Here is a 25,875-nt window from a genome sequence, read left to right on the forward strand (position 1 = left end):
TCCTCAATCGTGGGGGTGCCCATCACAGTAGTGCAAAAGATAAAGCTGAAGTATTTGCAACAACCTCCAGCCAGAAGTGCCAGGTAGATGATCCCTTTCAGCCCCTCCTGAGCATCGCCAATGCCTCCCTTCAGCCAATTTGATCCATTCCACATGATATCAAGAAATGGCAGAATGATTGGATACTGCAAAAGCTATGAACCCTGACTATTCCAGCAATATTACTGAAGACTTATGTTCCAGGACTTGTTGCGCCCTTGCCAAAGTGTTCCAGTACAGCTATAACACTGAAGAATTGCCTAAGTATGTCATGGACACAGCAGGACAAATCTAACCAGGCCAATTACCACCTCATCAGTTGACTCTCGATTATCAGTAAAATGATGGAAGGGGTCATCAACAATAACCTGCTTACTAGTGTTCAGTTTGGGTTTCGCCAGGACCACTCCGCTCCTGGTTCAAACATGGACAAAAGATCTCCAGAGGTGAGGTGAGAGCTATCACCTTTGACAATCAAGGCAGTGTGGCACCAAGGAGCCCTAGCAAAACTGGAGTCAATGGGAATCAGGGGGAAAACTCTTCCCTCGTTGGAGTCATACTTAGCACAAAGGGTTGTTGGAAGTCAATCATCTTAGTTCCTGGACATCATTGCAGAAGTTCCTCAAGGTAGCATACAAGGCTCAACCATCTTCAGCTACTTCATCAGTGACCTTCTTCCATCATAAGGTCAGAAGTAAGGACGTTCATTGATGATTGCACAATGTTCAGCGCCATTTGTGACTCCTCAGATACTAAAGCACTCCATGCCCAAATGCAGCAAGAGCTGGCCAGTATTCAAGCTCGGGCTGACAATTGGCAAGTAACATTAATACCACACAAGTGCCAGGCTTTGTTCCATCTCCAACAAGAGAGAATCTAACCATCACCACATGACATTCAGTGGCATTACTATCCCTGAATCTCCCACTATTGACAGCCTTGGGGTTACCATTGACCAGAAACTGAAACTTGACTAGCCATATAAATACAGTGGCTACGCGAGTAGGTCAGAGGCTGGGAATCCTGCAACGAATAACTCGCTTCCTCACTTCCTAAAGTCTGTCCATCATCTACAAGGTGCAAGTCACTTGCCTGGATGAGTGAAGCTCCAACAACACTTGAGAAACTTGACACCATCCAAGATAATGCAGCCCACTTGATTGATACCCCATCCACAAATGTTCACTCCCTTCATCATCAGTGTACAGCTGCAGCCATTTATATGATACACTGCAGAAACCCACCAAGGAACCTTGGTCAGCACTTTTCAAACCCATGACTGCTGCCTCTGGAAGGACAAGGGCAGCAGACACATGGGAACACTACCATCTGGAGGTTCCCCTGCAAGCCACTCATCATCCTGACTTTGAAATATATCACTGTTTCTGGGTCAAATCCTGGAACTCCCTCTCTAACAGCACTGTGGGTGTACCTGCAGTACATGGGCTCCAGCGGTTCAAGCACGCAGCTCACTATTACCTTCTTGAGGACTAAAATGCTGGCCTTGCCAGCAATGCCCACAGCCAATAAATGAATAAAAAATACATGTCAGTCTTGCTAGAGGTTGCATTAAAAGCAAAAAAGGCAGTCCCAAGAATTGAGGCACAAAGCAGAGTCTTTAGCCAAATGTTGAGATTGCACAGACCCTGATCCCTGCATCTTGGCTGGTGATGTGGATGTTCTGCAACATAAGGTGAATACAAGTAGGGCTCATCAAGACACCCTCATCACAAAATAATTGGGAGCCATAACTAGCTGAAGTTGATGGACAGGCTGAATGCTGTGTACATATTTATAAGTTAGGAACAGCTGTAGAAGGAAATGGAGTACTATAAGTAACCAGGCCAATAGTACAATGTACCAATTTGATACTGAAGATTTTATATAACAACCTTGCATTTTAATCTGTCTTATTTGTATTTCTCATCAATGTCAATCTCACACACAATCTTTCATTGTATGTGATGCATACCAATACAGCAGGGCACAAACACAAAAGGCAACTTACATTGTTAAATCTTGCCAAGCTTCCCAAGGGCTTCACACATCAAACCATTGCAATACAACTGTAATTCCTTATTGACACACACAATGCACTTCAGATTAGGCATATGACAGTCTATTGTTGACTACTTATATATTAGTGCATATAATGGGTAGATGTGTCATGCATTTCAGAATGAAAGGAGATAAAAGTATTGACCATGTTGTCTAATGGATCAGACGCTTTGATCTGTGAGCAGTGCATTAACTGATATTGTAGTGCTGGCTGGCAATGACTTACAAGCAACATATTGAAAGAGGTGCCACATCTGTGTTACTTGATCCAGATAGCAAAGTTCTGTAGCTGGCACCCTTTTGACAATGGGAAACAAGCAATTGTCCTTGGTCACTGACTGATACTGTACAATTCTGAATGTGATCTGAGGCCTGTTGCTCCATGGCATCCTTCACTGATTTTGTAGCAACTAATTCATGAAGTGTTTGAGGCACTTAGGAAGCAAAATAATTTTGTCCTTTAAAATTAGTATGAATTTTTAATTTAATTGTCAGCGTCACCAAGTGGGTTGTAATCTGCCAGTGTGGATGGCCCACCCATTGTTGAACCCGCCTCATTGTTATTCTAGTAAAATCAATGGAATGAAAGCCGGACAAATTCTACAATGAGCAGATGAACGAGTCCACCAGATCACTGCCCATTTGATGGCTATGTGAATTTACCCCTAGTATTGTGTTTATGTTGGAAGTGAATGTATTTCATTTGTCAGTGCTATCAGCTGTAATGTTTTTGCAGGCAATTTCTGGGGTGCTTGAGGAGTGCTCTCAACTGGGTTCCAGAGCTGATTTCATTTTCAGCATAGGCTTTACTTTTCCAGTTAGGGCTTTTCTCTGGCTTCAAGTCTCACTTCAAGACATGATGGCCAAGGAAGATGTGTTCATCAAGTGACCAAACACGTTAAATATCAACTTGTAAAATGGCATGTGGTAAGAGTGGGAGAGATTCCTGGTCTGCCATGTGATGGAAAGAAATTGGAGCCTGTCCCGTCATTACCATAGCTCTAGGACTACAACATGCTTGCAAAATTGCATGTTGACACAGCAATTCTGTCTCCTTGTGAGGGATGGGGGCGGTATGTATGTGGCATTTGGCTCGATGGCCAGTGTAGATCAGATTGGTGCCAACAGCCTGGAGTACAATCCCTGTTCAAGTTGGGGTGGATTTGAGACTTGTTCCTTTCCCTATCGCTGCTGGAAGTTGTAGTGCTATGAGTTCGACCTGCCTTTGGAAAGAACTCAAGAAGAATAATGTAACCTCTCTATTCCTGTGAAAATACTCCTGCAATAGAAACTAAATTCTGTGCAAGGTTAGAAAGGTTTCCCTACAGGGCAGCATGGTGGCACAGTGGTTAGCATTGCTGCCTCACGGCGCCCCCCCCCCCGCCCCGCGTATGTCTCACCCCCACAAACGCAAAGGTTGTGCAGGGTAGGTGGATTGGCCATGCTAAAATTGCCTCTTAATTGGAAAACAAAATTGGATCTGTAAATTTAGATTTAAAAAAAGAAAGGTTTCCCTACTACAACTTCAAGTGATATTCAGTTTACAGGACAGTATTCTAATAATTAGCAATATTTTTCCATTACAGATCAAAGACTATGAGAAGCTAGACTCTGAAGAAGATCGTTTGTGTAGAAGTCGACAGATCTATGACCGATATATAATGAAAGAATTACTGTCCTGTTCGCATGTGAGTTTGCTATTTTTAAAAATGGTACAGATTTGTAAACTTTATGTTTACACCAAACACCAGGGTTTGAATTCTGCATTTGTATCAGATGTGGGATCTGTAATGCCGTTTATACTCTGGGGTGTTAGGAATCACACATTGGAGGGTAAACCTTTGGGCCCTGTGGAAGACTCTTGTGATCCTGACCCTGATCCCGAACACAAACTCGTATGATTCTCTACACTGACCCAGGATTCGATCCCTGTCTTGATCCCTAGTACTTACCTGCAGGCCTTGTAGCATTAACAACAGCCCAAGATTGGCGTTCTCTTCACCGGCAGAGTCTTCACTCTTGGAAAGAGGAACAAGGCCCAATATCATGGGAGCCTTGGCCTTTCCCTTAAAGTGTGAAGTACACCATCACACCCCTTCTCTATTTCTAGTCCTACATTTTCTATTTGGAGATGTTGAATACAAGAAAGTGTTGGAGAATTTGTATAAGGTATTGGTTAGTCTACATTTGAAATCCTGCTTAAGTTGTGGACATGCAGTTATAGAAAGTTGGAACCACAGTGAAGGTGTTTAGTATATTTTTAGACATTAGTTGGAATGAGAGCTATGATTTTAATCAGAAATTTGACAAGTTAAGAATTTATTCTTTGGAGCAAAGTAGCTAATGGGAATAGAGCAGAAGTATTTAAAATGTTTAAAGCGCTTGAGAGAGTAAATAGTAAAAGACTATTTCCATTGGGTCAGCAAATTAATAACACCAGGACATAAAGTCAGCATTAAATGTTCTATTCCAGATAGCTAGGTGGGGGGATAGAGCTGGAGTCCAATTTTGACACACTAAAAGCTTTTATGTACAAAATACTTGTTACAAACATGCACCTGCAAACCCAACCATCACAGTTTCTGTATGTTCCTATTTATAGGAGCACAACTGAATCACCCCACCGCCTGAATACAATTAAACAGTTAACATACAGTTAACAGTTAATTAAGGTTCTAATGTAGATTTGCTACTGTTGCAGCCTTTCTCCAAGCATGCTGTGGATCATGTGCAAACCCATTTGGCCAAGAAGCAAGTGCCGCCCAGTCTCTTCCAGGTAGGTCCTGATTCTAACAAGAACACAATTTATGTTATACAGCACCTTTAAAGCAATAAACACCCTCAAAGTTCTTCACAAGGGCAATATAAAGCAAATATGACATCAAGCCACATAAGAGGATATATAGGTTAGTTGACCTAAAGGTCGGTCAACGTTTTAAGTAGTATCTTAAAGGAGGAAAGTGAGGTGACAGGGGTGAGAGGTGTAGGGAAGGAATTCCAGAGTTTAGGAAACTAAATGCACAGACACCTATGGTGGAGGAATTAAAATTGGGGTTGCTCAAGAGACCAGAATTAGGTGAGTGTCTCAGAGCGTTGTGGGACTAGAGGAGATCACAGAGATAAGAAAGAGTAAGGCCATGAAGAGATTTGGAAATTGGACGAGAAATTTAAAATTAAGGCTTTGCTTGGCCGAGAACCAATGTTGGTCAGTGAGCACAGATTCTTGTGAGCAGGACTTTGTGCGAGTTAGGACACAATTATTTAAGATTTATATAGTACATCTGGTTAAAAGCAAAAGGCAACTTATGGGAGCCAAATGTGCTTTAAAATACACTCAGTAGTTCCTATGCTAACCACCTTGACACAACGTTTGATATTTTCTTCTAACTACTATAAACTATGGTGCATGTCTCATCCTTAAGACTGAATTTAACGACCTGCTGATTTAGGGTGCAGCTTTTAGACCAGGTGACATTGGGACTTATAATACAGTACTTGGTATTAGGCACTGGTTATGGATTGCTGAGGCCAATTCCATACACAATGCCCAGGGCAATACAACACTTGAAAACCTGGATCGATTGTATGACCTGAGCTTGTTAAGCACACAATTGGGCTCGGCCACAAATGCAGTCAGAATATCTGAGTTCCACTTAAAATGCTTATGTTTTCTAGTGTTTTGAATTGAGACAAACGTAGTGCCACTTTTTAATGCTCCAGTCTATCTGGAATTTCTCCTTTTTTATTCTCCCCAAGGATAAACAGGTTTTGATGGAGCAAGATGTCAAACCATAGAATTACCATAGTATTGCTGCAGTGCAGAAAGTGACCATTCGGCCCATCAAATCTGCACCCACCCACTGAAGGAGTAACCCACCTAGGTTACCACTTCGCCACCCTATCCCCGTAACCCCACCTGGCACGGCAGCACAGTGGTTAGCACTGTTGCTTCACAGCGCCAGGATCCCGGGTTCAATTCCCGCTTGGCTCATTGCAGGTTGTCTGCACGTTTTCCCCGTGTCTGCGGAGTTTCCTCCGGATGATCCGGTTTCCTCCCGCAAGTCCAGAAAGACGTACTTTTCAGGTGAATTGAACATTCGGAATTCTCCCTTTGTGTACCCGAACAGGCACTGGACCATTCCCTCCAGGATACCCTGGTCTACTCCCCCATCACTCCCAACACCTCACCCTCTTCCCACTGCACCTTCCCATGCTTTCGCAGAAGGTGTTAACAACTGCCCCTTTACCTCCTCCCTGCTCACCATCTCAGGCCCTGACACTCTTTTCAAGTGAGTCAGCGCTTCCCAAATCTGGTCTATTGCATTCGCTGCTCCCAGTGCGGCATACTCTACGTTGGAGAGACTAAACAAAGACTTGGTGACCGTTTTGCAGAACACCTCCGGTCCGTTCGCAAGCAGGACCCAGGCCTTCCTGTCACTTACCATTTCAACTCACCATTCTGCTCTCGCGTCCACATGTCCACCCTTGGCCTGTGCAGTGTTTCCAGTGAAGCCCAATGCAAACTGGAGGAACAGCACCTCACATTCCGATTAGGCACGTTACAGTCTTTCGGACTTGACATTGAACTCTCTGCACCACCTTTACCCCATTTTTATTTCTATCAATTTATTTTAATTTTAATTTCTTCCATTGATCTGTCTTTCCCTCACCATTGTTCCCCTCCCCTTCCCCCAACTCCACTTGGGCCACCAATTCCCAGTTGCCCTTTGCACACTGCTCACCTTTGTTCTGCCATTCACACATTTTAATACATAAGAACTAGGAACAGGAGTAGTCCATCTGTCCTCTTGAGCCTGCTCCGCCATTCAGTGAGATCCTGGCTGATCTTTTGTGGACTCAGCTCCACTTTCCGGCCTGAACACCATAACCCTTAATCCCTTTATACTTCAAAACACTATCTATCTTTATCTTAAAAACATTTAATAAAGGAGCCTCAACTGCTTCACTGGGCAAGGAATTTCAAAGAGTCACAACCCTTTGGGTGAAGAAGTTCCTCCTAAACTCAGTCCTAAATCTACTTCCCCTTATTTTGAGGCTTGTTCTGCTTTCACCCGCCAGTGGAAACAACCTGCCCGCATCTATCCCATCTATTCCCTTCATAATTTTATATGTTTCTATAAGATCCCCCTGCATCCTTCTAAATTCCAACGGGTATAGTCCCAGTCTACTCAACCTCTCCTCGTAATCCAACCCCTTCAGCTCTGGGATTAACCTAGTGAATCTCTGCACACCCTCCAGCGCCAGTACGTCCTTTCTCAGGTAAGGAGACCAAAACTGAACACAATACTCCAGGTGTGGCCTCACTAACACTTTATACAATTGCAGCATAACCTCCCTAGTCTTAAACTCCATCCTCTAGCAATGAAGGACAAAACTCCATTAGCCTTCTTAATCACCTGTTGCACCTGTAAACCACCTTTTTGCGACTCATGCACTAGGACACCCAGGTCTCTCTGCACAGCAGCATGTTTTAATATTTTATTATTTAAATAATAATCCCTTTTGCTGTTATTCCTACCAAAATGGATAACCTCACATTTGTCAACATTGTATTCCATCTGCCAGACCCTAGCCCATTCACTTAACCTATCCAAATCCCTCTGCAGACTTCCAGTATCCTCTGCACCTTTTGCTTCACCACTCATCTTAGTGTCATCTGCAAACTTGGACACATTGCACTTGGTCCCCAACTCCAAATCATCTATGTAAATTGTGAACAATTGTGGGCCCAACACTGATCCCTGAGGGACACCACTAGCTACTGATTGCCAACCAGAGAAACACCCATTAATCCCCAGTCTTTGCTTTCTATTAATTAACCAATCCTCTATCCATGGTACTTCTTTACCCTTAATGCCATGAATCTTTATCTTATGCAGCAACCTTTTGTGTGGCACCTTGTCAAAAGCTTTCTGGAAATCCAGATATACCACATCCGTTGGCTCCCCATTATCTACTGCACTGTTAATGTCCTCAAACAATTCCACTAAATTAGTTAGGCACGACCTGCCCTTTATGAACCCATGCTGCGTCTGTCCAATGGGACAATTTCCATCCAGATGCCTCGCTATTTCTTCCTTGATGATAGATTTCAGCATCTTCCCTACTGCCGAAGTTAAGTTAACTGGCCTATAATTACCCGCTTTCTGCCTACTTCCTTTTTTAAACAGTGGTGTCACGTTTGCTAATTTCCAATCTGCCGGGACCACCCCAGAGCCTAGTGAATTTTGGTAAATTATCACTAGTGTATCTGCAATTTCCCTAGCCATCTCTTTTAGCACTCTGGGATGCATTCCATCAGGGCAAGGAGTTAGTGATAACAACCATCTCAAGGTCCTCACCTGTCATAGCCTCATTTCCATCAGTCACTGGCATGTTATTTGTGTCTTCCACTGTGAAGACCGACCCAAAAGATCTGTTCAGTTTCTCAGCCATTTCCTCATCTCCAATGATTAAATCTCCCATCTCATCCTCTAAAGGACCAATATTTACCTTAGCCACTCTTTTTGTTTTATATATTTGTAGAAACTTTTACTATCTGTTTTTATATTCTGAGCAAGTTTAATCTCATAACCTATCTTACTCTTCTTTATAGCTTTTTTAGTAGCTTTCTGTTGCCCCCTAATTTCTGTATGTGCCACTATCAGCACCCTTCTTAGCCTTAATCACCCCCATTCCTTTTATCTTCTGTCCTCAACATCTTTATCTCAGTCCACCTATCGCTGACCCCCTATCCAGCCCCATTGCTCCACTCCTCTCCCCACTACAGTATAAATCTGACCCCATTTCCAATTCTCTCTAGCTTTGACAAAGAATCATCCAGACTCGAAATGTTAGATCCCTTTTCTCTCCACAGATGCTGTCTGACCTGCTGAGATTGTCCAGTATTTTATGTTTTTGTTGCAGCAGCTTTTCGCACCAAGCGTTCAAGAAATCTGGAATTTTCTCCACCAAAGACTTTGAGTAAATTGGAATATTAAGACTGAGGCCAGTAGCATTTTGTTAGGTAAATGTACCCAGGGACCTGGATCAAAGGGGGTCAAATGGATTTTCATGCACAGATCCTTAAGAACTTAATGAATGGTGAAACAGATTCAAGGGGCTAATTGGCATCTCTTCTTCCTATGGTTCCTTGGTGGGGATTGCACGCAGTAATATCTGGCAGGGCCAGTATTGTGTTCATAGGGCAAGCGAAGACAGAAAAAACAATTGTTATTTGCTAACAAATATCAAAAGTCAAATCAGTCGCATTTGATCAAACAGGGATGCATTTTCTGAGCCTACTCCTGTTCCTAAAATTTATTATATTTTTATAATGCATACATTCTTATAGTGTTACAGCAGTCCTGTGAATAGCAAAAGCAGTCCTGTATAAATGGACTACAACCCTTGTTTAGTTCGTATTTATGTCAGTGCTTTCTCACTTCCAATTTTTGTATGTTTTGTTATCTTTTTTTTCTCTCATGCCATGCACCATTCACTATCCAAACTGGCTTGAAAGATGGGATCAGTTTCTGGAAAATACCCAATTCAAGAAAGCAGCTATGAGTAAACTTTTCCCCAGATTGCCACTTTTACTCCTTATAGTGCAGTGCATGGTATCCAGGCAGCACTGTTCTTTCCTTCCCACCCATACCCTCGCATCCTACAGCTGGCAGAACCTCCAGTCCAAACTCACACTTCTCTGCTGTGTTTTAAAGCACTATGCATCCATTTTTGCTTTTAATTGCTGTTCAGTGTCCACCAATTATATAAAGATTTGTTGCTAAGCAAAGGGACATGGCTGGAGTTCCCAACTTCTAGGTTTCTTTATTAAAGTGTAGTGTGGTTTGTTATGAAGATTTCACAAATGCATAGCCACCTCCTGCCACATGAGTACAATCTGTGGACATTCCAGCTCCAGCAACCTGTTCATTATCAATTTTTAATTGTCATTTCTTTCTACTAGCCATACATAGAAGAGATCTGTGACAGCCTACGGGGAAAAATTTTTCAGAAATTTATAGAGAGGTAGGTTCAGTTCAAGTGTACTGGTCCTTACAGAACTAGTTGCTGGGCGCTTGGTGTTTATGGAGGCTATGTGCTGTGCAACTGCTGTTTAGGGAGAGTTATGTGCTGTGCAAATATTGTTTATGGAAATGCACATGCTGTGTGAATGCTGTTTATGGAGAGTTGTGCACTGTCCAAATGTCACTGATGAAATGTCACTTGCTTTATGAATGTTGTTTCTGGAAAAATACACCTGTATGAATGCTGTTTATGAAAAGCTATATCCTATGCAAATGCTGTTTAGAAACGAGTATATGCTGTGCAACTGCTCCTTATAACAGTACATGCTGTGCAAATGCTGTTTATAACTGAGTATGCACTGTGTAAGAACTGTTTATAACATAGTACATGCTGTGCTAATGCTGTTTATCAAGGTATGTGCTGTGCTATAACGCGGAGATATTGTGTCCATGCTGTACCAGTGCTGTTCATGTCAGTGTATGTGCTGTGTGACTCCTGGTTATAACAGTGTAGGTGTTGTATGAGTGCTGCTCATGGAGAGGTATGCACAAATGATGCCATTTATAATGGTTTGAGAGTATGAGGATGAGATTTGACTGCTGTTACCTACTGTCAGTTATTGCCCAGGTTCACATGAGGGAAGTAGTAGAGAATGATGTTTTTAAGTAGTCCAATTTGAGTTTTTTACATAAGGAAAGAAAGGATAGTTGAAAAAAAAATGCTGAAAAATTATGCATAACACTTACAAATCTGATGGTATTAGATTCAAGGTAATTTGACAGCTCTCTGCTTCCAATGCTTGGCTGCTTGAGCAATGTTGTCTCGCTAACTGCTTGAATTGATTTTGAGTGAAAGCTCTTGTCTGTCTGCTTTCGATGTAAAAGACAAAGACGGTTATATGTTTGATTTCCACTCTGTGGTCTGTGACCTGATATCAGTTGGGGCAGCCGTTGTGTTACAGTCACCTTCAATGCCACTAAACAAGTACGGTTGAAAAAAAAAATCAATCAAGAGTTCTGGCTCCTGATTGCAATTGGGTAACCCTACTGGATGTTACGTGTATTGGCATTAGAGAAGAAAAGTATTGAGCTTGGCGAGAATGCCCTCCATGGGTGCCATTCACTGTGTAGTTCATATATGACGAATGTTGTTTCTGACAAGTTAACAGAGAAGTTTGAAACTCATGTGGAATTGTTCTCTGGCAAGTGTCAGTGTCCATAAGAGAGGAGGATAAAATTGGAATCATCTTTGATCTGAGCTGTAAACAGCCCTTTATGGGTTTGTTGCCTCCATATCTCAAGTTCAACAGCTGTGATCCAGGGACTTCACCCCAGTTCTCATCTTTGATTTCTTTTGCAGTGACAGGTTCACTAGGTTCTGCCAGTGGAAGAATGTAGAACTAAACATCCATGTGAGTACACTGTTTACTTTTGATCCATTTGTAGTATCATTAAAATGTGGTGTGTAAGTTGTTTCATAGGGTTCATTACCTGCAACTCTGAGGGTTTGACTTGTGTGAATTAGTGGCAGTGTTACCTTGCCGTCCAGTGTAAAATCTAGGGATATTCATACTTATGTGCCGTTTTGTGCTGTCTATCCTTCAGACAACATGCTAAACCAAGTCCTCATCTGCTTGTTCATTTGGATATTAAAGACTTCCTGACACCATGAGAAGAGCAGGGGGTCCCGATCAGAATTCCTCCTGAAGCAATACTATCAAGAACAGATTAATAGATATTCATCTAATTTCCCCTTGCAGGATCATATTGTGCATAAAATGGTTGATATGTTTGTATTTATATCATCAGTGACTGTACATCAAAGTAATTCATTGTATGTATTGGATCTGCTGGAGTTTAGAAGAGTAAGAGGTAAAACATAAAATCCTGACAGGGCGGATGTGGAGAGGATGTTTCCTATTGTGGGGGAGAATCTAGAACTAAAGGTCATTGTTTAAAAATAAGGGATTGCCCATTTAAGACAGATGAGGAAATGTTTTTTTCCTCTGAGGGCCATGGGTCTTTGGTACTCATCCTCAAAAGGCGAGGAGGCAGAATTTTTGAATATTTTAAAGCAGAGGTGGATAGATTCTTGATAAGCAAAGGGATGAAAGGTTATCAAGGGTTGGCAGGGATGTGGCGTTGAAGTTAAAATCAAATCAGCCAATATCTTATCGAATGGTGGAGTGGATTCGAAGGGCTAAGTGACCTACTTCTGCTCCTAATTTGTATGTTCCTGCTTGGCATAATAGATACCAGGAACTCCTAGCAGCAAAACTCCCCATAAAATGTGTGAGATCATGGGCGAAATTCTCCCCCAACGGCGCGATGTCCGCCGACTGGCGCCAAAGCCGGCGCCAATCAGACGGGCATCGCGCCGGCCCAAAGGTGCGGAATGCTCCGCATCTTTGGCGGCCTAGCCCCAACATTGAGGGGCTAGGCCGATGCCGGAGGGATTTCCGCCCCGCCAGCTGGCGGAAATGGCGTTTGTTTCCCCGCCAGCTAGCGCGGAAATGCGGCGCATGCGCGGGAGCGTCAGCGGCCGCTGTCAGTTTCCCGGCGCATGCGCGGGAGCGTCAGCGGCCACTGTCAGTTTCCCGCGCATGCACAGTGGGGAGAGTCTCTTCCGCCTCCGCCATGGTGGAGGCCGTGGCGGAGGCGGAAGGGAAAGAGTGCCCCCACGGCACAGGCCCGCCCGTGGATCGGTGGGCCCCGATCGCGGGCCAGGCCACCGTGGGGGCACCCCCCGGGGTCAGATCGCCCCGCGCCCCCTCCCCAGGACCCCGGAGCCCGCCCACGCCGCCTGGTCCCGCCGGTAAATACCAGGTTTGATTTACGCCGGCGGGACAGGCAATTTCTGGGCGGGACTTCGGCCCATCCGGGCCGGAGAATCCAGCGGGGGGGTCCCGCCAACCGGCGCGGCCGGATTCCCGCCCCCGCCCAATCTCCGGGAGCGGAGACTTCGGCGGGGGCGGGATTCACGGCGGCCAACGGCCATTCTCCGACCCGGCGGGGGGTCGGAGAATGACGCCCCAGGTCTATGTCTGATGGATATTGTGGAGTCTTCTAAGTGTTTATTATGACTTTTAACCTGCACAACACACTGCACTGACTTTTTAACCTCTAGCAGATGAACCCTTACTACATCCCACTTTACTGGATGCCATGTAATAGTGCTCATTCCAGACTCAGAGGGTGACTTTACAGATTTTTGTTTCATAATTACTGGACTTGTATGCCATTGATTAGCCCAAAGGGACCCTTTAAACCATAAATAAAGACCGCTGTATCCAATTGAAATATAATTTCGGATAATTTCTGTGTAATTGCCCAGCCTTGCAGGTGAATGAAATCCACTGATCCCGGTTCATCTCCCTAATGATCCTCTTAGCCTAACAAAACACTGAATCATAATCTACTTTCACAGTAGCTCTTAAATGCTGCGAAGAGCTTTCAATTTTATTTAGAGCCTTTTTCCATTCACCTAACAGCTCCAGTTCCTTTCATGATACCCATCGGAGGAACCTACTTAATGGATGAATCACCCAAAGACTGCCTTCAGCTTGTTAATCATTTTTGATGTAGAGGTTGGATGGTCAATGGTCACGTGATATGCCAATCAGGTCATACCCTTGGCAGTCACACAAACCTGGTCCCAGGCTATGTGGCCTAATAGTTCAAGACGAAGACCCAACACCACGTGCTCAAGTGTAACTTGGGGTGAGCAATAAAATTCTCTTTGTTGCTCAGCACTGTCACTTGTAGCTCGGCACTGTCACTTGTACCACAGCATTCAAATTTGATGGCATGACAGCTAAGAGCTCTTGATAAAGAAATAGTCAATACTTTCCATGCAACATTGGACAATAAAGAATGTGCCAAATCTTTCACAACTACGTGGTCAATTGTTGTGTCACTTTGTTGTACAGGCCTGGCTTTGTTCACGCTGCTGAATTGCCGGCTATTGCTGCTGTCTGCTGAGACCTGTGCCCCACATAGGTTTCCGTATCTCCGTAAATACATTCTTTCTTTTTCACCTATCCACTGTCTCACCCAGTCTCTTTAGAAATGCAGTTTTTCAGAATTAATTGAATTAATTTCTTTGCTTTACCTCTTAAGATTTAAAAGAAAAGTAAACTCACCCTATTCTTAATTTACCTACTGCCACCTTTCTTTTAAAAACTTCATATATTCTCCTTTGCACCAAACAAGCCAATCAAATATACTCTATTATTGCCTTCTGGTATTACCTGTTTGAAGTCCTTTTATGCTGATTACCATATCAAACTTATTATTAGTTTAGATTCTCACTATCACCCTGACTATTGCTTCAATCACAACTCACCTTACACATCCTCAACAAGAATATTATCAACAGACAAATATTACAGTTCCTTGGGTTTTTCTGGCATAGATCCAAACATCTTCAGTTGCTTCCTCAATTACTTTCCCTTCCTCCTCAAGTCAGAAGTGGGAATGTTTGTGGATGATTGCACAATGTTCAGCACCATTTATGAGTCATTAGAAACTGATGTTTGTGTCCATATGCAGCAAAACTTGGACAATATTCAAGCTTGGATAATAAATGGCAAGTGACATTTGTGCTACACAGGTGCCAAGCAATGACTTTTTCCAACAAGAGCGGATCTAGCTATCTGCCGTTGACATTCAATGGCATGACCATTGCTGAATTCCACGCTATCAACATTCTGAGTGTTACCATTGACCAGACATTGAACTGGACCAGCCATATACATTGTGGTTACAAGAGCAGGTCAGAGGCTGGAAATTCTGTGGCGAGTAAATCATCTCCTGGCTCCCCTAAGCCTCTCCACCATCTACAAGACACAAGTCAAGAGTGTGATGTAATACACTCCAGTTGCCTGGATGAATGCGGCTCTAACAACACTCTAGAAGCTCGACATCATCCCGGACAAAGTAGTCTGCTTAATTGGCACCCAATCCACCATCTTCAACATTCACTCCCTCCACCACTGATGAACAGTGGCTGCAGTGTGTACCATTTACGAGATGCACTCCAATAGGTCACTAAGACTGCTTTGATGGCACCTTCCAAACCTGTGACCTCAACCACCTAAAAGGACAAGAGCTGCAGATATATGGGCACACCACCACTTTCAGGTTCCTCTCCAAGCCACACCATCCTAACGTAGAAATATATCACCATTCCTTCACTGTCACCGGGTTAAAATCCTAGAATGCCCTTCCTAACAACACTGTGGGTATTGCTACAATGCATGGGCTGCAGTGGGGCAAGGTGGTGGCTTATTGCCACCTTCTCGAGGGTAATTAGGGATAGGCAATAAATGCTGGTCTGGTCAGCAACACCTGCATCCCATGAACAAACAAATATTTTTTAAAAATCCTTTTGAGAGGCATTCAGGTGAGTACCACATTTTAACAAAAATGGAATTTGCTTCAAGATCCCCCCCCCCCCCCTCTAAAGGGCACATGATCGTTATCTTGCCTTTGCCAAATTTGCAACCATGTGCTTATGCAGGAGGAGCATTGCATTGCTACCTAACTCCGTATTCAACTTAGATTGGCAGATGGAGGGCAATATGGGAAAAAGGTTGGCAGGAAGAATACAAGAGCAGTATATTATTCAAATCCATGGTGCAGAGGGTGCCTTTGTACATGAATCACAAAATAATTGTATGCAGGTACTTCAAGTTAATAGAAAGGCAAATGTTGTCAATATTTGCAAGAGGAAATGGATACAAATGTTATGGGTCGGGATTCTCCGTTGGCTGACGCCAAAATCGCAAAACGCAATTGGGTGGAGAATAGGTCCCGATGCCAAAATTGCAGCGGCCACCAATTTGACACCAAATCGCAATTCTCCGTCACATCGACAGTGGATTCAGTGCGTCCGGTACGCATTTACAGTAAACACCTTTACATGTCATTAGTGAGCTCAACCCAGTATTCTCCGGGGCCTCATGATTCTCCACCTCCCAATGGGTTGAGTTCCCGATGGCGAAGTTCCCTTGTGCTTTTAAAAATTGTGAAACCGGCATTGTACCTGCCTCTACTACTGCTCGTTCCAGACATTTACCACCCTGTGTGTGAAAATATTGGCCCTCTGGACCCTTTTGTATCTCTCCCCTCACTTTAAACCTATGCCCTCTAGTTTTAGACTCCCCTACCTTTGGGAAAAGATGTTGACTATCTACCTTATCTACGCCCCTCATTATTTTATGGACCTCTAGAAGATCACCCCTAAGCCTCCTACGCTACAGGGAAAAATAGTCCCAGTCTATCCAGCCTCTCCTTATAACTCAAACCACCAAGTCCAGGTAGCATCCTTGTAAATCTTTTCTGCAGTCTTTCTAGTTTAAGTTCTTCCTGATTGTAAGGTTCACATTCAAAATCATGAGGGATCTGGGCAAAGTAGATGGGGATAAACTGTTCCCAATGGTGGAAGGATCAAGAACAACTTGGTACAGATTTAAGGTAATTGGCAAAAGAAGCAACGGGGACATGGGAAGGAACCTTTTGACGCAATGAGTGTACAGAATCTGGAATGCACTGCCTGAGGCTGTCATGCAGGCAGGTTCAATGAAGACATTCAAGGGAAAATTGAATTAGTATTTAAAAAGGAAGAGTGTGCAGGGTTATGGGGCGATGGCAGGGGAATGGTGGTAAGTGAATTGTTCATTCGGAGAGTCAGTCTATGAATTATGTGGAATTGCCTTTTCTGGAAAAAGATTTGACAACTCATCTGTCGTGCAGAAACAGGATTTTGAGTCTGTTCATTTGAAAACATTCTCGAATTATTGTGTTTGTCAATGGGCTGCTCCTAGCTTGTCAATTAGCCCTTTTTTTCCAGGAATGGGATGTAGCTTTGCCAAGAGGAGCTGCTTTGAATTGTTTTACTCCTGGAGTAGAGATCTGACCATTTTAGTGGGCACTTTGCAATAAGGCCCAAACACTTGTAGCTCAATCATTGATGTACTGCAGATTTGATTCCACAGTAGAATTAGACGGTTCCAAGGATATCATGCAATAGGAGCCCAATACCTGTGACTTCCCAGGGCATATCAAGACCACGCAAACTTCACTGACATTTTATGAAAGATAGGGTTGTGATTATTGTTGCATCTTTAAGAAAAGATTAAAAGCAGTTCACATGCAATAAATTAGCTTAAGTAGTGAAACAAAGTAGCCATGCATGGACAGCAAGGTCCCATAAAAATTAATAAGATGATTGACCAATTTTTCTTGTGATGTTGCTTAATGGAAGAATGTTAGATGTTAGTCCTGCTCATCTTTGAAAAGTACCAAGGGATGTTTAATGGCTACCCAGAACTCCAGTGGAGACAAATCTTGGCTCGTTCAAGGGATTGCCACCTCTAACAATGCCAGCACTTCTTCAGTACCATAAAGCTTCAGCCTAAATTACATGTCCAATTCATCGGGCTTGAAAATACATCCCTCTGACACAAGAGGCACAAGTTACGTTAACTGTGTAAATCTGACATTTAAGCACATGTTACACTGGTGTTGTAGAGTATGGATATTTACATGAACATCTTGGGTTCGGTCACTAAATCACTCTATTATCCCATATATTCCATATACTTAAACATATAAATACAAGTTTCTTTATACCATGTAGTTTATGAACCTCTCATTATTAACTCCATAAATAATTTTCTCTAACTTTGATCTCAGTATTATATTCAAACAGAATACATATTGCTTATAACTGTTATCACCAAAAAATAAACAGTATAAAGGATTCACTCTATAATAACTCCCTTCACTGTTATTCTGTGATATGTGGACTTTATGCTTCTCTCATGAACAAAATAACATATTTTCTATGGTGTATTTTATTTAACCGCACACACAAGCACAGAGGTTTAGCATCATGTTATAACCTAAATATTACAATCAGAAACCTTCACAAGCATTTGCTTCAAGTAAATGCAATAGCAAGTATTTGTATGAGTAGGGACCCATTTCATCCAGTTGAAATCTGATTGTAACTGAGTTAAACCTCAGTAATCTACTGATTCACTTCACTTCCCCTAAGCTCCCTGATTTGCACCCATGTTTTCCTGGGCAGCTGAGGTGCTCACCTGTATCCTGAAATTGTGTAAAATGGGATCCAATTATATAAGACTTCAGTAACAGGTTAACAGTCTATTGGGAAGTGAATTCATCAGGGGAACTCTGATCATATAATCTGTCAGAATAAGGCTTGATAAGTGCTAAAAAATTACTCTTGTGAGGCCAAAAGAAGCAAGAATCTCTTCCTCGTTCTTCAGGATTAAAGAGGGATGCTGCTGTACCAGCCCAGAGCTGGTAAGCTGTTTCAGAATGCCAGTTTTAGATGTGAAGTTCACTGCAAAGTGGTCCTTAAAGTTGACTAAATTGCTCTTCGCAGCTGACGGGCAATCAACCTGTGCATTCCCTCACCTAGTTGCCTTCAAATTAAAAGAACTCTATCATGTGATCCAGATGAATCCAACTCCATGGGGCAAGTAAATAAAATGCTAACGTAATAAAGTTAGGACAAAGTAAATTCAGATTTTTTTTTGCATTGTTGTAATTACCTATGTCTATCTCAACCTATGGGAGGGAATCAGATTAGATATACCCACCTAACCCACAGTTTGATTGAGTCAGCATTAAGCCAGATCTTCTGGTTTAGCAATAAATCTAATCCCATTGAGCCGCAGATGCAGAGAATAATATTTGCACTCATTGAAGCATGCAAGAAGTGGAAGTGTATTCAAGTAATGCTATAATTGGACAGTGGTCAGAGCTTGGTCTTACTGCCGAGGTATCTGTAGCAAATAAGTAAGAATCACAAATTGGTCTGAATAAACAATTAATTTTTTGCCGTTCAAACTTGTATACAGGGAACTGATATATTTCATCATATGCTGATATAAAACACTTATTGAATAATGTAAAGTTTATGCTTTCCACATTATCATTGCATGTCCTGCTTGTAATAAGTTTTTATTCTACATTCTGTCCTGCAGTAATACTTTCTATCCCTTGACATTTCTTTGAAGTAATATATAGGAAGTAATATCCTGCCTCGCATTACTTCCTTTTTTGCATTAGCCATGTAGTAACAGCCACTGTCTTGGCTTATATCTTGCAGTTATACCCTCTCTGAGAGAATAAGAGCAAGTCACTTAAAAAAAGAGTTTGAACAAAGCAAATGCTGAAATGCAACATATTTACAGCACACTTTCTCAACATGTTTGTTGCTGGGATTGCTCTTATTTAATGGCCTGCCAGTGTGTTTGTGCCAGTCAGTGCACAGGAGTAATGGTATTTCATTTACTTTGCAGCTAACGATGAATGACTTCAGTGTACATCGAATAATCGGAAGGGGAGGATTCGGTGAAGTATATGGATGCAGGAAAGCTGATACTGGAAAAATGTAATTTTATTCCTGGTTTCGCTATTTAACTTCTCGAGTTTTAGTTTCACTTCAATACAGACACATAGGATAGCACACTAATTGTAGCATGTTACGTGGAGGATAATAAGGGGACTATAGTGTGTGACTGCATGAAATCTAGGCTGAAGTTATGACATACATATTAACACATGAGCTGGTTTGCATTAAATACAGGATAATCCACAGGCGGAAGTGTGTTGCGTAAAAGGTAGTATAGGGACCAGAGCCTAGAGTGTCACTTCTAGAATAATATATAGATTAGAACATACAGTGAAGCTGTCACATAGAAGCCTTGAAACATTTTTTCTCCAAGTAGCTTTTGCTGATTCCCAACTGAGGAGTCAAAAAATAATCTGCTCACAGATCTGGCACACCCATGTGCCTACCACTGTTTAACCATCTGCCTCAGCGTGAACAAAAGCATAGATGGTGCCATGGTTACAATTTTAGAATTGTGTTCCTTGCTGCTCTTCCACCCCCACGTTGATTCAGCTTTTCGCATTTGACAACTCAGCTGAGATTGAGAACCAGCAATGCTTGAACATCTATGAGTGAGAATTTTATGTAGTTACATAAGAAGCTGAAGCTATCAATAAACAACCAATGCTATCAGATGATAAACTTCAATTTTGTGGTTTAGGATGTGGACTGAACATTTGTTTCAAGTTATAGGCTTGTAATTTATATGCAGGTAGGGCAGCACGGTGGTGCAGTGGTTAGCACTGCTGCCTCACGGCGCTGAGGACCCAGGTTCGATCCCGGCTCTGGGTCACTGTCTGTGTGGAGTTTGCACATTCTCCCCGTGTTTGCGTGGGTTTCGCCCCCACAACCCAAAAAAGATGTGCAGGATAGGTGGATTATTACACTAAATTGCCCCTTAATTGGGGGGAAAGAAATTAATTGGGTATTCTAAATTTTAAAAAACAAAATTATATGCAGGTAGCTATCTAAGGGAAAAATGGAATCTAGAACTCCTAAGCATATTGTCATATTTTGCCTAATTGTAGATCCTTTCTCCAGCAAAAAATGGTACCGGATTGAGCTCTACTTAATAGATTCTGTCAGGTGAACCAAAAAATTGTTTTGTAAGAGACCTCTCTGCCTCTTTTTATGATGACACACTTGTTTCCTCGCTAACTTACTGATTGCAGTCAGTGCTGTAGTGCTGATGGAGCATGCCAGAGCGTCACTCCGACATCTCCTCTTCTAACCAGTCATAACCCAGACTCCTCTTGGACAATCCTGGCTTCCTGACTCACACGCCTTGTGGAAACTTGGCAATGCTGCCCTGGAAGCACATTTCCTGGCAGGCTGTGGCTGCTCTCAGCCCTTTTGCACATGCTCTGGCCGGCACATGGGCAAAAGACTGCCTTTTGTCATTCCTTGGGGTGGGGAACGGCTCTTTTGCATGCACAATAGTAAAAGGCTCAAAACACCACGCAAGGTCAGGTAACTTGAGCAGGAACGCAACTACAGAGGATCGTGCCCACAGAGCAGGACACTGCAAGAGGGACAGGAGAAAGGTTTCAGAGCATCCAGAAGTAGTGCTAAAGTTAAAGAAAGCTCCAAGTCAAAGAGAGAGCTGTAAAGGGAGAAGCTAAGTGAGCTTGAAAGAAGCCATGAACCTCTGAGGAGGTGGCCAAAGATTGGTGTCTCCTTACTGCCTTTGGAGCCCAAGATCTGAAACTGTGCTTGGAAAGTGAAGCTTGAGTGTACATAGAGATCCAGAGTAATTGAAGAACTGTAAAATCATGTTGCTCCTGGATAATTGTTAAGCGCATTCCCATACCAAACTCTTGCTGGGACACTGTTTTTGCTGTTTACTCTGCCCCTATCAAAGTAACGTCATTAATTCAGCTGATGGAGCAAGGCAATTTTCAGGTCATGAAATGTAAATTCTAAAAACAGTGCTGATGAAGATGGCATAATGTATTCGGTAGCGAAAGTGCCCATAGATGATATCATTAAGATGTGTGACCGGTTGGTAGATGCGTGGCAGTAATGTGCATTTATAAGTGAGCAAGAAATAATGTCAATCTATAAAATAAAATGCAAATTTCTGAAACTAAAAACAATGTTGATGAGGCAGATGAAGCTAGAAGATCTATTCAATAATATCTCCCAGCAGAGTACATTGACTCTCTAAACCATCTCCTACAAGCAGAATTGAAGTTGGTGTAATTTGTGATTATCCTGCATTCAGTGATACATCTTACTTTTCTAGCCATTTTATTAGCTTAATAATAATCTTTATTAGTATCGCGAAAAGGCTTACATTAACCGTGCAATGAAGTTACTGTGAAAATCCCCTAGTCGCCACACTCCGGTGCCTGCTTGGGTACACTGAGGGAGAATTGAGAATGTCGAATTCACCTAACAAGCACGTATTTCAGGACTTGTGGGAGGAAACCGGAGCACCCAGAGGAAACCCACGCAGACACAAGAACGTGCAGACTCCGCACAGACAGAGCCCCAAGCCCGGATTCGAACCCGGGTCTCTGGTGCTGTGAAGCAGCAGACTATAGCCAGTCTAGGCTTAGGCTATTATAATGTCAGTAGGCCTACTCCGATATGCGAAAACCAAATTCATTTGAAATCCGAAACACAGTTAGCCGCAAGGATCTCGGATAACAAATACTTGACCTGTAAAATGCTGCACAATTGAATTCTAGCTGTGCTGAAGACTAATAATTCAAAATGCCACATGGTTCAAAATAAAATGCCTATCGATACTAATATTTTTCACTTAAAAAGCACAGTTTTTTGAATTTTGGGAGATCAAATGATTAACATAAAGGAAAACAATGTAATACCAGATTTAGGACGTGGTCAACACATGTTCTTAGAGTCCTGCACCTCAAAATTTCCCACACCACAGATTGCAATCACTGAAATGCTCAAATGTATAATAAAGAGTAATTGTGGGAGAATAACTTGGAGAGATGGCAGGGAAGAGAAAATTGAAAAACAATTGCAGACAAAAGAACATTCCTCCTTTTGGTGCCCAGAAATTTTAACTAACTGTGCTATTGGGGACGCCTGTCCCATGGACCATCCTGTGTTTTTTAGTTTGGAAGGTAACATGGAGGTTAGAAACCCTGGATCATCTCGTCTTTCTGGCAGAGGAATCGGGTTTTGCCTATGAGAAGTCTGATCTACCAAGCAAAGAAAGGTCACAAGGCCCCATGTTGGTTAAAGAAAGACTGGTTTCTAAATCTTCTGTCTGCCCTGAAAATCATGCTCATCAGTTCTCGTTGCCTAATTATGGGGCAAAAGTGTCACAAGATTATGAAATCAAGGTCCATGATTTTCCAAACTGTAACATGTTTACCCATATGGCTCATGACACAAAAGCTGAATTGGACACTGCTATTTTTTTAACCATCAACTTTGGTGCAGTTAAATTGGATGATTTTTCTTGACAGAACGAGAGTTTAAATAGTAACCTGCCACTCGATTAAAGATGGTTAAATCAAGAAGAGAACATTAGCTACATAGACATTTAGAACAATGTGAGACCTGGCTTTATAAAAATAGATTATACCATTTTATAAGAATTGTAGATGTGTAATATTATTTTCTAACTCACTTGTAAAGATCTGAAACATAAGTAAAGATGAGGGAGGCCGTTCAGTCGATCTAATTGATGCATGCTTAAAAATCTGTGATCCATTCAACAGCATCCAATTTCTTGAATGATTCCAAAGTTAGTACCTCCCATCACCCTATGCAGTATAGGTTTTAATCACTCTGTGTGCTTCTGGCAATTATTGTGAGCTTGCCAATTACCATTTAAAACAATCTATATTCTTTTGTCTTGCAGTTGTGGTTGAATGTGAAATAGTGCTCTGGATTACCTGTTATTTTAGTTAGTATCCTACGACATATCTTTATAATATTGTCTCACATGCACACTTTTAAAGCTGAAGAGTCAAAGCTTTTTAGTTTTGTAAGTTGCTGCTCTGAGACTAGCGATAAGTCTAGTCACATGCTTCTCTGCACTGTATCCATATCTCCAGTGTTTCCATTGTGCCTTGGTGGCTGAACCTGCAAACATTGTCAGTGGAGCCTGACCAAAACACTATACTGCTTCAGCATAACAGTCTCCCACCTTTGCGGTACTTAAAAAACTCAAACGGTCTGCAATGAAGGGTTTACTCAGTCCTCACCTGTCATGGCTATGCGTGTCATCTTAAAGCCAACACAATCCCAAATAGACCTCATTTCCGACTCTGCTTCCCCCATCTCAAAGAGAAATCAACATAATTTTAATAATTTATTATTTTGTTCCAGGAGGATCATGTTTAGCTCATATCCGAAAGTAAATTGCGTTTCTGTTGGATTTTCAGGTGTGGTGTGAATAGTGAAGAAATTGACTGTGATCAAGTTTCTCACCTCATTTTGCTTTCATTCTGTACCTGGCTGCCGGTGCATATTTTCTTGGTGAATCATGCAGCGCCTAGTGTGGCAGTTTGTGTAATTATCCTCTTTTTTTGTTTACAATTTTTAGGTATGCCATGAAGTGTTTAGATAAAAAACGAATCAAGATGAAACAGGGAGAAACGTTAGCCCTTAATGAACGAATCATGTTATCACTGGTCAGCACTGGGGTGAGTTCAGATGCAAATTTGCATTGTTGTTTGTAGAAGATGGTGCAGTTTTTGAATTTGGCAAGTGAAAATATTAGTAAGCTCATTGATGTAAATGATCACACTGGGTGGAGCCGGAAATCACGCCTTTGCCCTGCGTCAATTACTGCTAGGGCGTCAATTACTGCTAGGCCCTCAATGTTTAGGCTGATGGATGGATGATAGTTAAGGGAGGGAAGGTTGGAGAAAAACAAAGTTCGAATTTGGATGGGAAGTGGGGGAGGGTGGGGGGAAGAAAGGGCACCTCCATCAGAAGGCCCCTTCTGAACGGGCAGCCTCCCCTTAAGGCCTGACCTATTGATCTCCTTCCCCTCCCCTTAAGGCCTGACCTATTGATCTCCTCCCCCTCCCCTGGGACCCCTGCTATTTACCTGCACTCTGGGTCCTGGGACTTTGTTCCAGGCAGCTTCCTGTAGTACCTCTTCCGCCCACTGCAGCATTGTGCCAGGGGGGACTGTCCAAGGTAGGACTTCCTCCCAAGTGAGGTATAAATTCTGCCTCAATCAATGCTCATCAGAGCGTAATATGGCACCGGCTCCCCGGCGACTCAAATTCCAGCCTACATCTTATTCTGAACAAATTACTGTCGCATGCTCAGAATACTTGGAATTGTTCAAATCTTAATGACTGGGTGCCAACATGAAGCAAAACACTCCCGCATTTGGCTCCAGTACCACGTGATTATGTTCTTCCAATCTCAGTTGTTAGTAAATCATTTACAATGTTTTCATTCCTCTTCTTGCATCTGGTGTCAAGATCAAATAACAGTAGGCTAAAATATCACAATTTCCCGGTACTCTTATCCCTCGCTATTCTCAATGCTAACTCACCCAGAACATTTTCTTTTAAATGGGAGCCTGTATAGTTTTCTCTAACATGTGTAACTGGAAAATGTTGGATATTGCAATGTGATGGTAAACATCAACACTACATTATGGAACACAAGTTCAGATTGTGACCGTATCAGCTGACCTAATAGAGATTCTCTGTAGATTTTGATAGAGTAAAATGGTGTGTGGGACAATAACTGAAGGTCATGGATTTAAAATCACAGGAAAGAGATTTGAGAGGTGAGATGAGGAGAATTTTTTTCACATTTGTTGGTTGTTGGGATGCTACCTGAAAATGTGGTGAAACTAATTCAAAACCTAACTTAAAGGTGCGCTAGACAGGTACCATAGGACAAGGAACTTGCAATTTATAGACCAAAAACTAGGTCATGGGACAATACATTACTAATCTATCAAAGGCGCCACTAACAAATGGCCTCTTTCTGTGCTGTTGGCTTTTATGATTCTATAAGAAGAGAAGCACTCCCCCTGCACCACACACCTCCAGTGGAACGGTGGGCTAAACTAAAAGGTGAATCAACGCTCTCTGTAGCCAGCATAGCGGTGTTATTGACGAAATGCAATTTGCCCCTTGTCCTGGATGATGTACTTAAATAATATATGGGCAGCAACAGGAAATTAATTTGTTTTCAATTTTCTAATTCTCTCCTGAAAACTCCTGGCATTGTGTATGGTTTCATGGACATTAGCCTGCCAATTCTGTTGGAAAGCCTCCCAACAGAACCTGATCCATCATCCATATAAGCCCATATAAGCTCATATTCTATCAAAAGCCATGGCATAAAAATTGGGAGTGG

General features: G+C 42.4%; 1 protein-coding gene across 1 annotated transcript in view; it reads left to right on the top strand.

The window, feature by feature from the left end:
- Positions 1-25,875, top strand: part of grk3 (G protein-coupled receptor kinase 3) — a 416,009-nt gene that overhangs the window by 231,006 nt on the left and 159,128 nt on the right. Inside the window, exons 4-9 of the mRNA XM_072488700.1 lie at positions 3,684-3,785; positions 4,799-4,873; positions 10,067-10,128; positions 11,488-11,539; positions 19,466-19,557; positions 24,089-24,188. Coding sequence (XP_072344801.1) covers positions 3,684-3,785; positions 4,799-4,873; positions 10,067-10,128; positions 11,488-11,539; positions 19,466-19,557; positions 24,089-24,188 — 483 coding nt within the window. The remainder of the gene's footprint in view (positions 1-3,683; positions 3,786-4,798; positions 4,874-10,066; positions 10,129-11,487; positions 11,540-19,465; positions 19,558-24,088; positions 24,189-25,875) is intronic.

The sequence above is a fragment of the Scyliorhinus torazame genome, chromosome 1 (genome assembly GCF_047496885.1).
Source record: "Scyliorhinus torazame isolate Kashiwa2021f chromosome 1, sScyTor2.1, whole genome shotgun sequence".
NCBI lineage: Eukaryota > Metazoa > Chordata > Chondrichthyes > Carcharhiniformes > Scyliorhinidae > Scyliorhinus > Scyliorhinus torazame.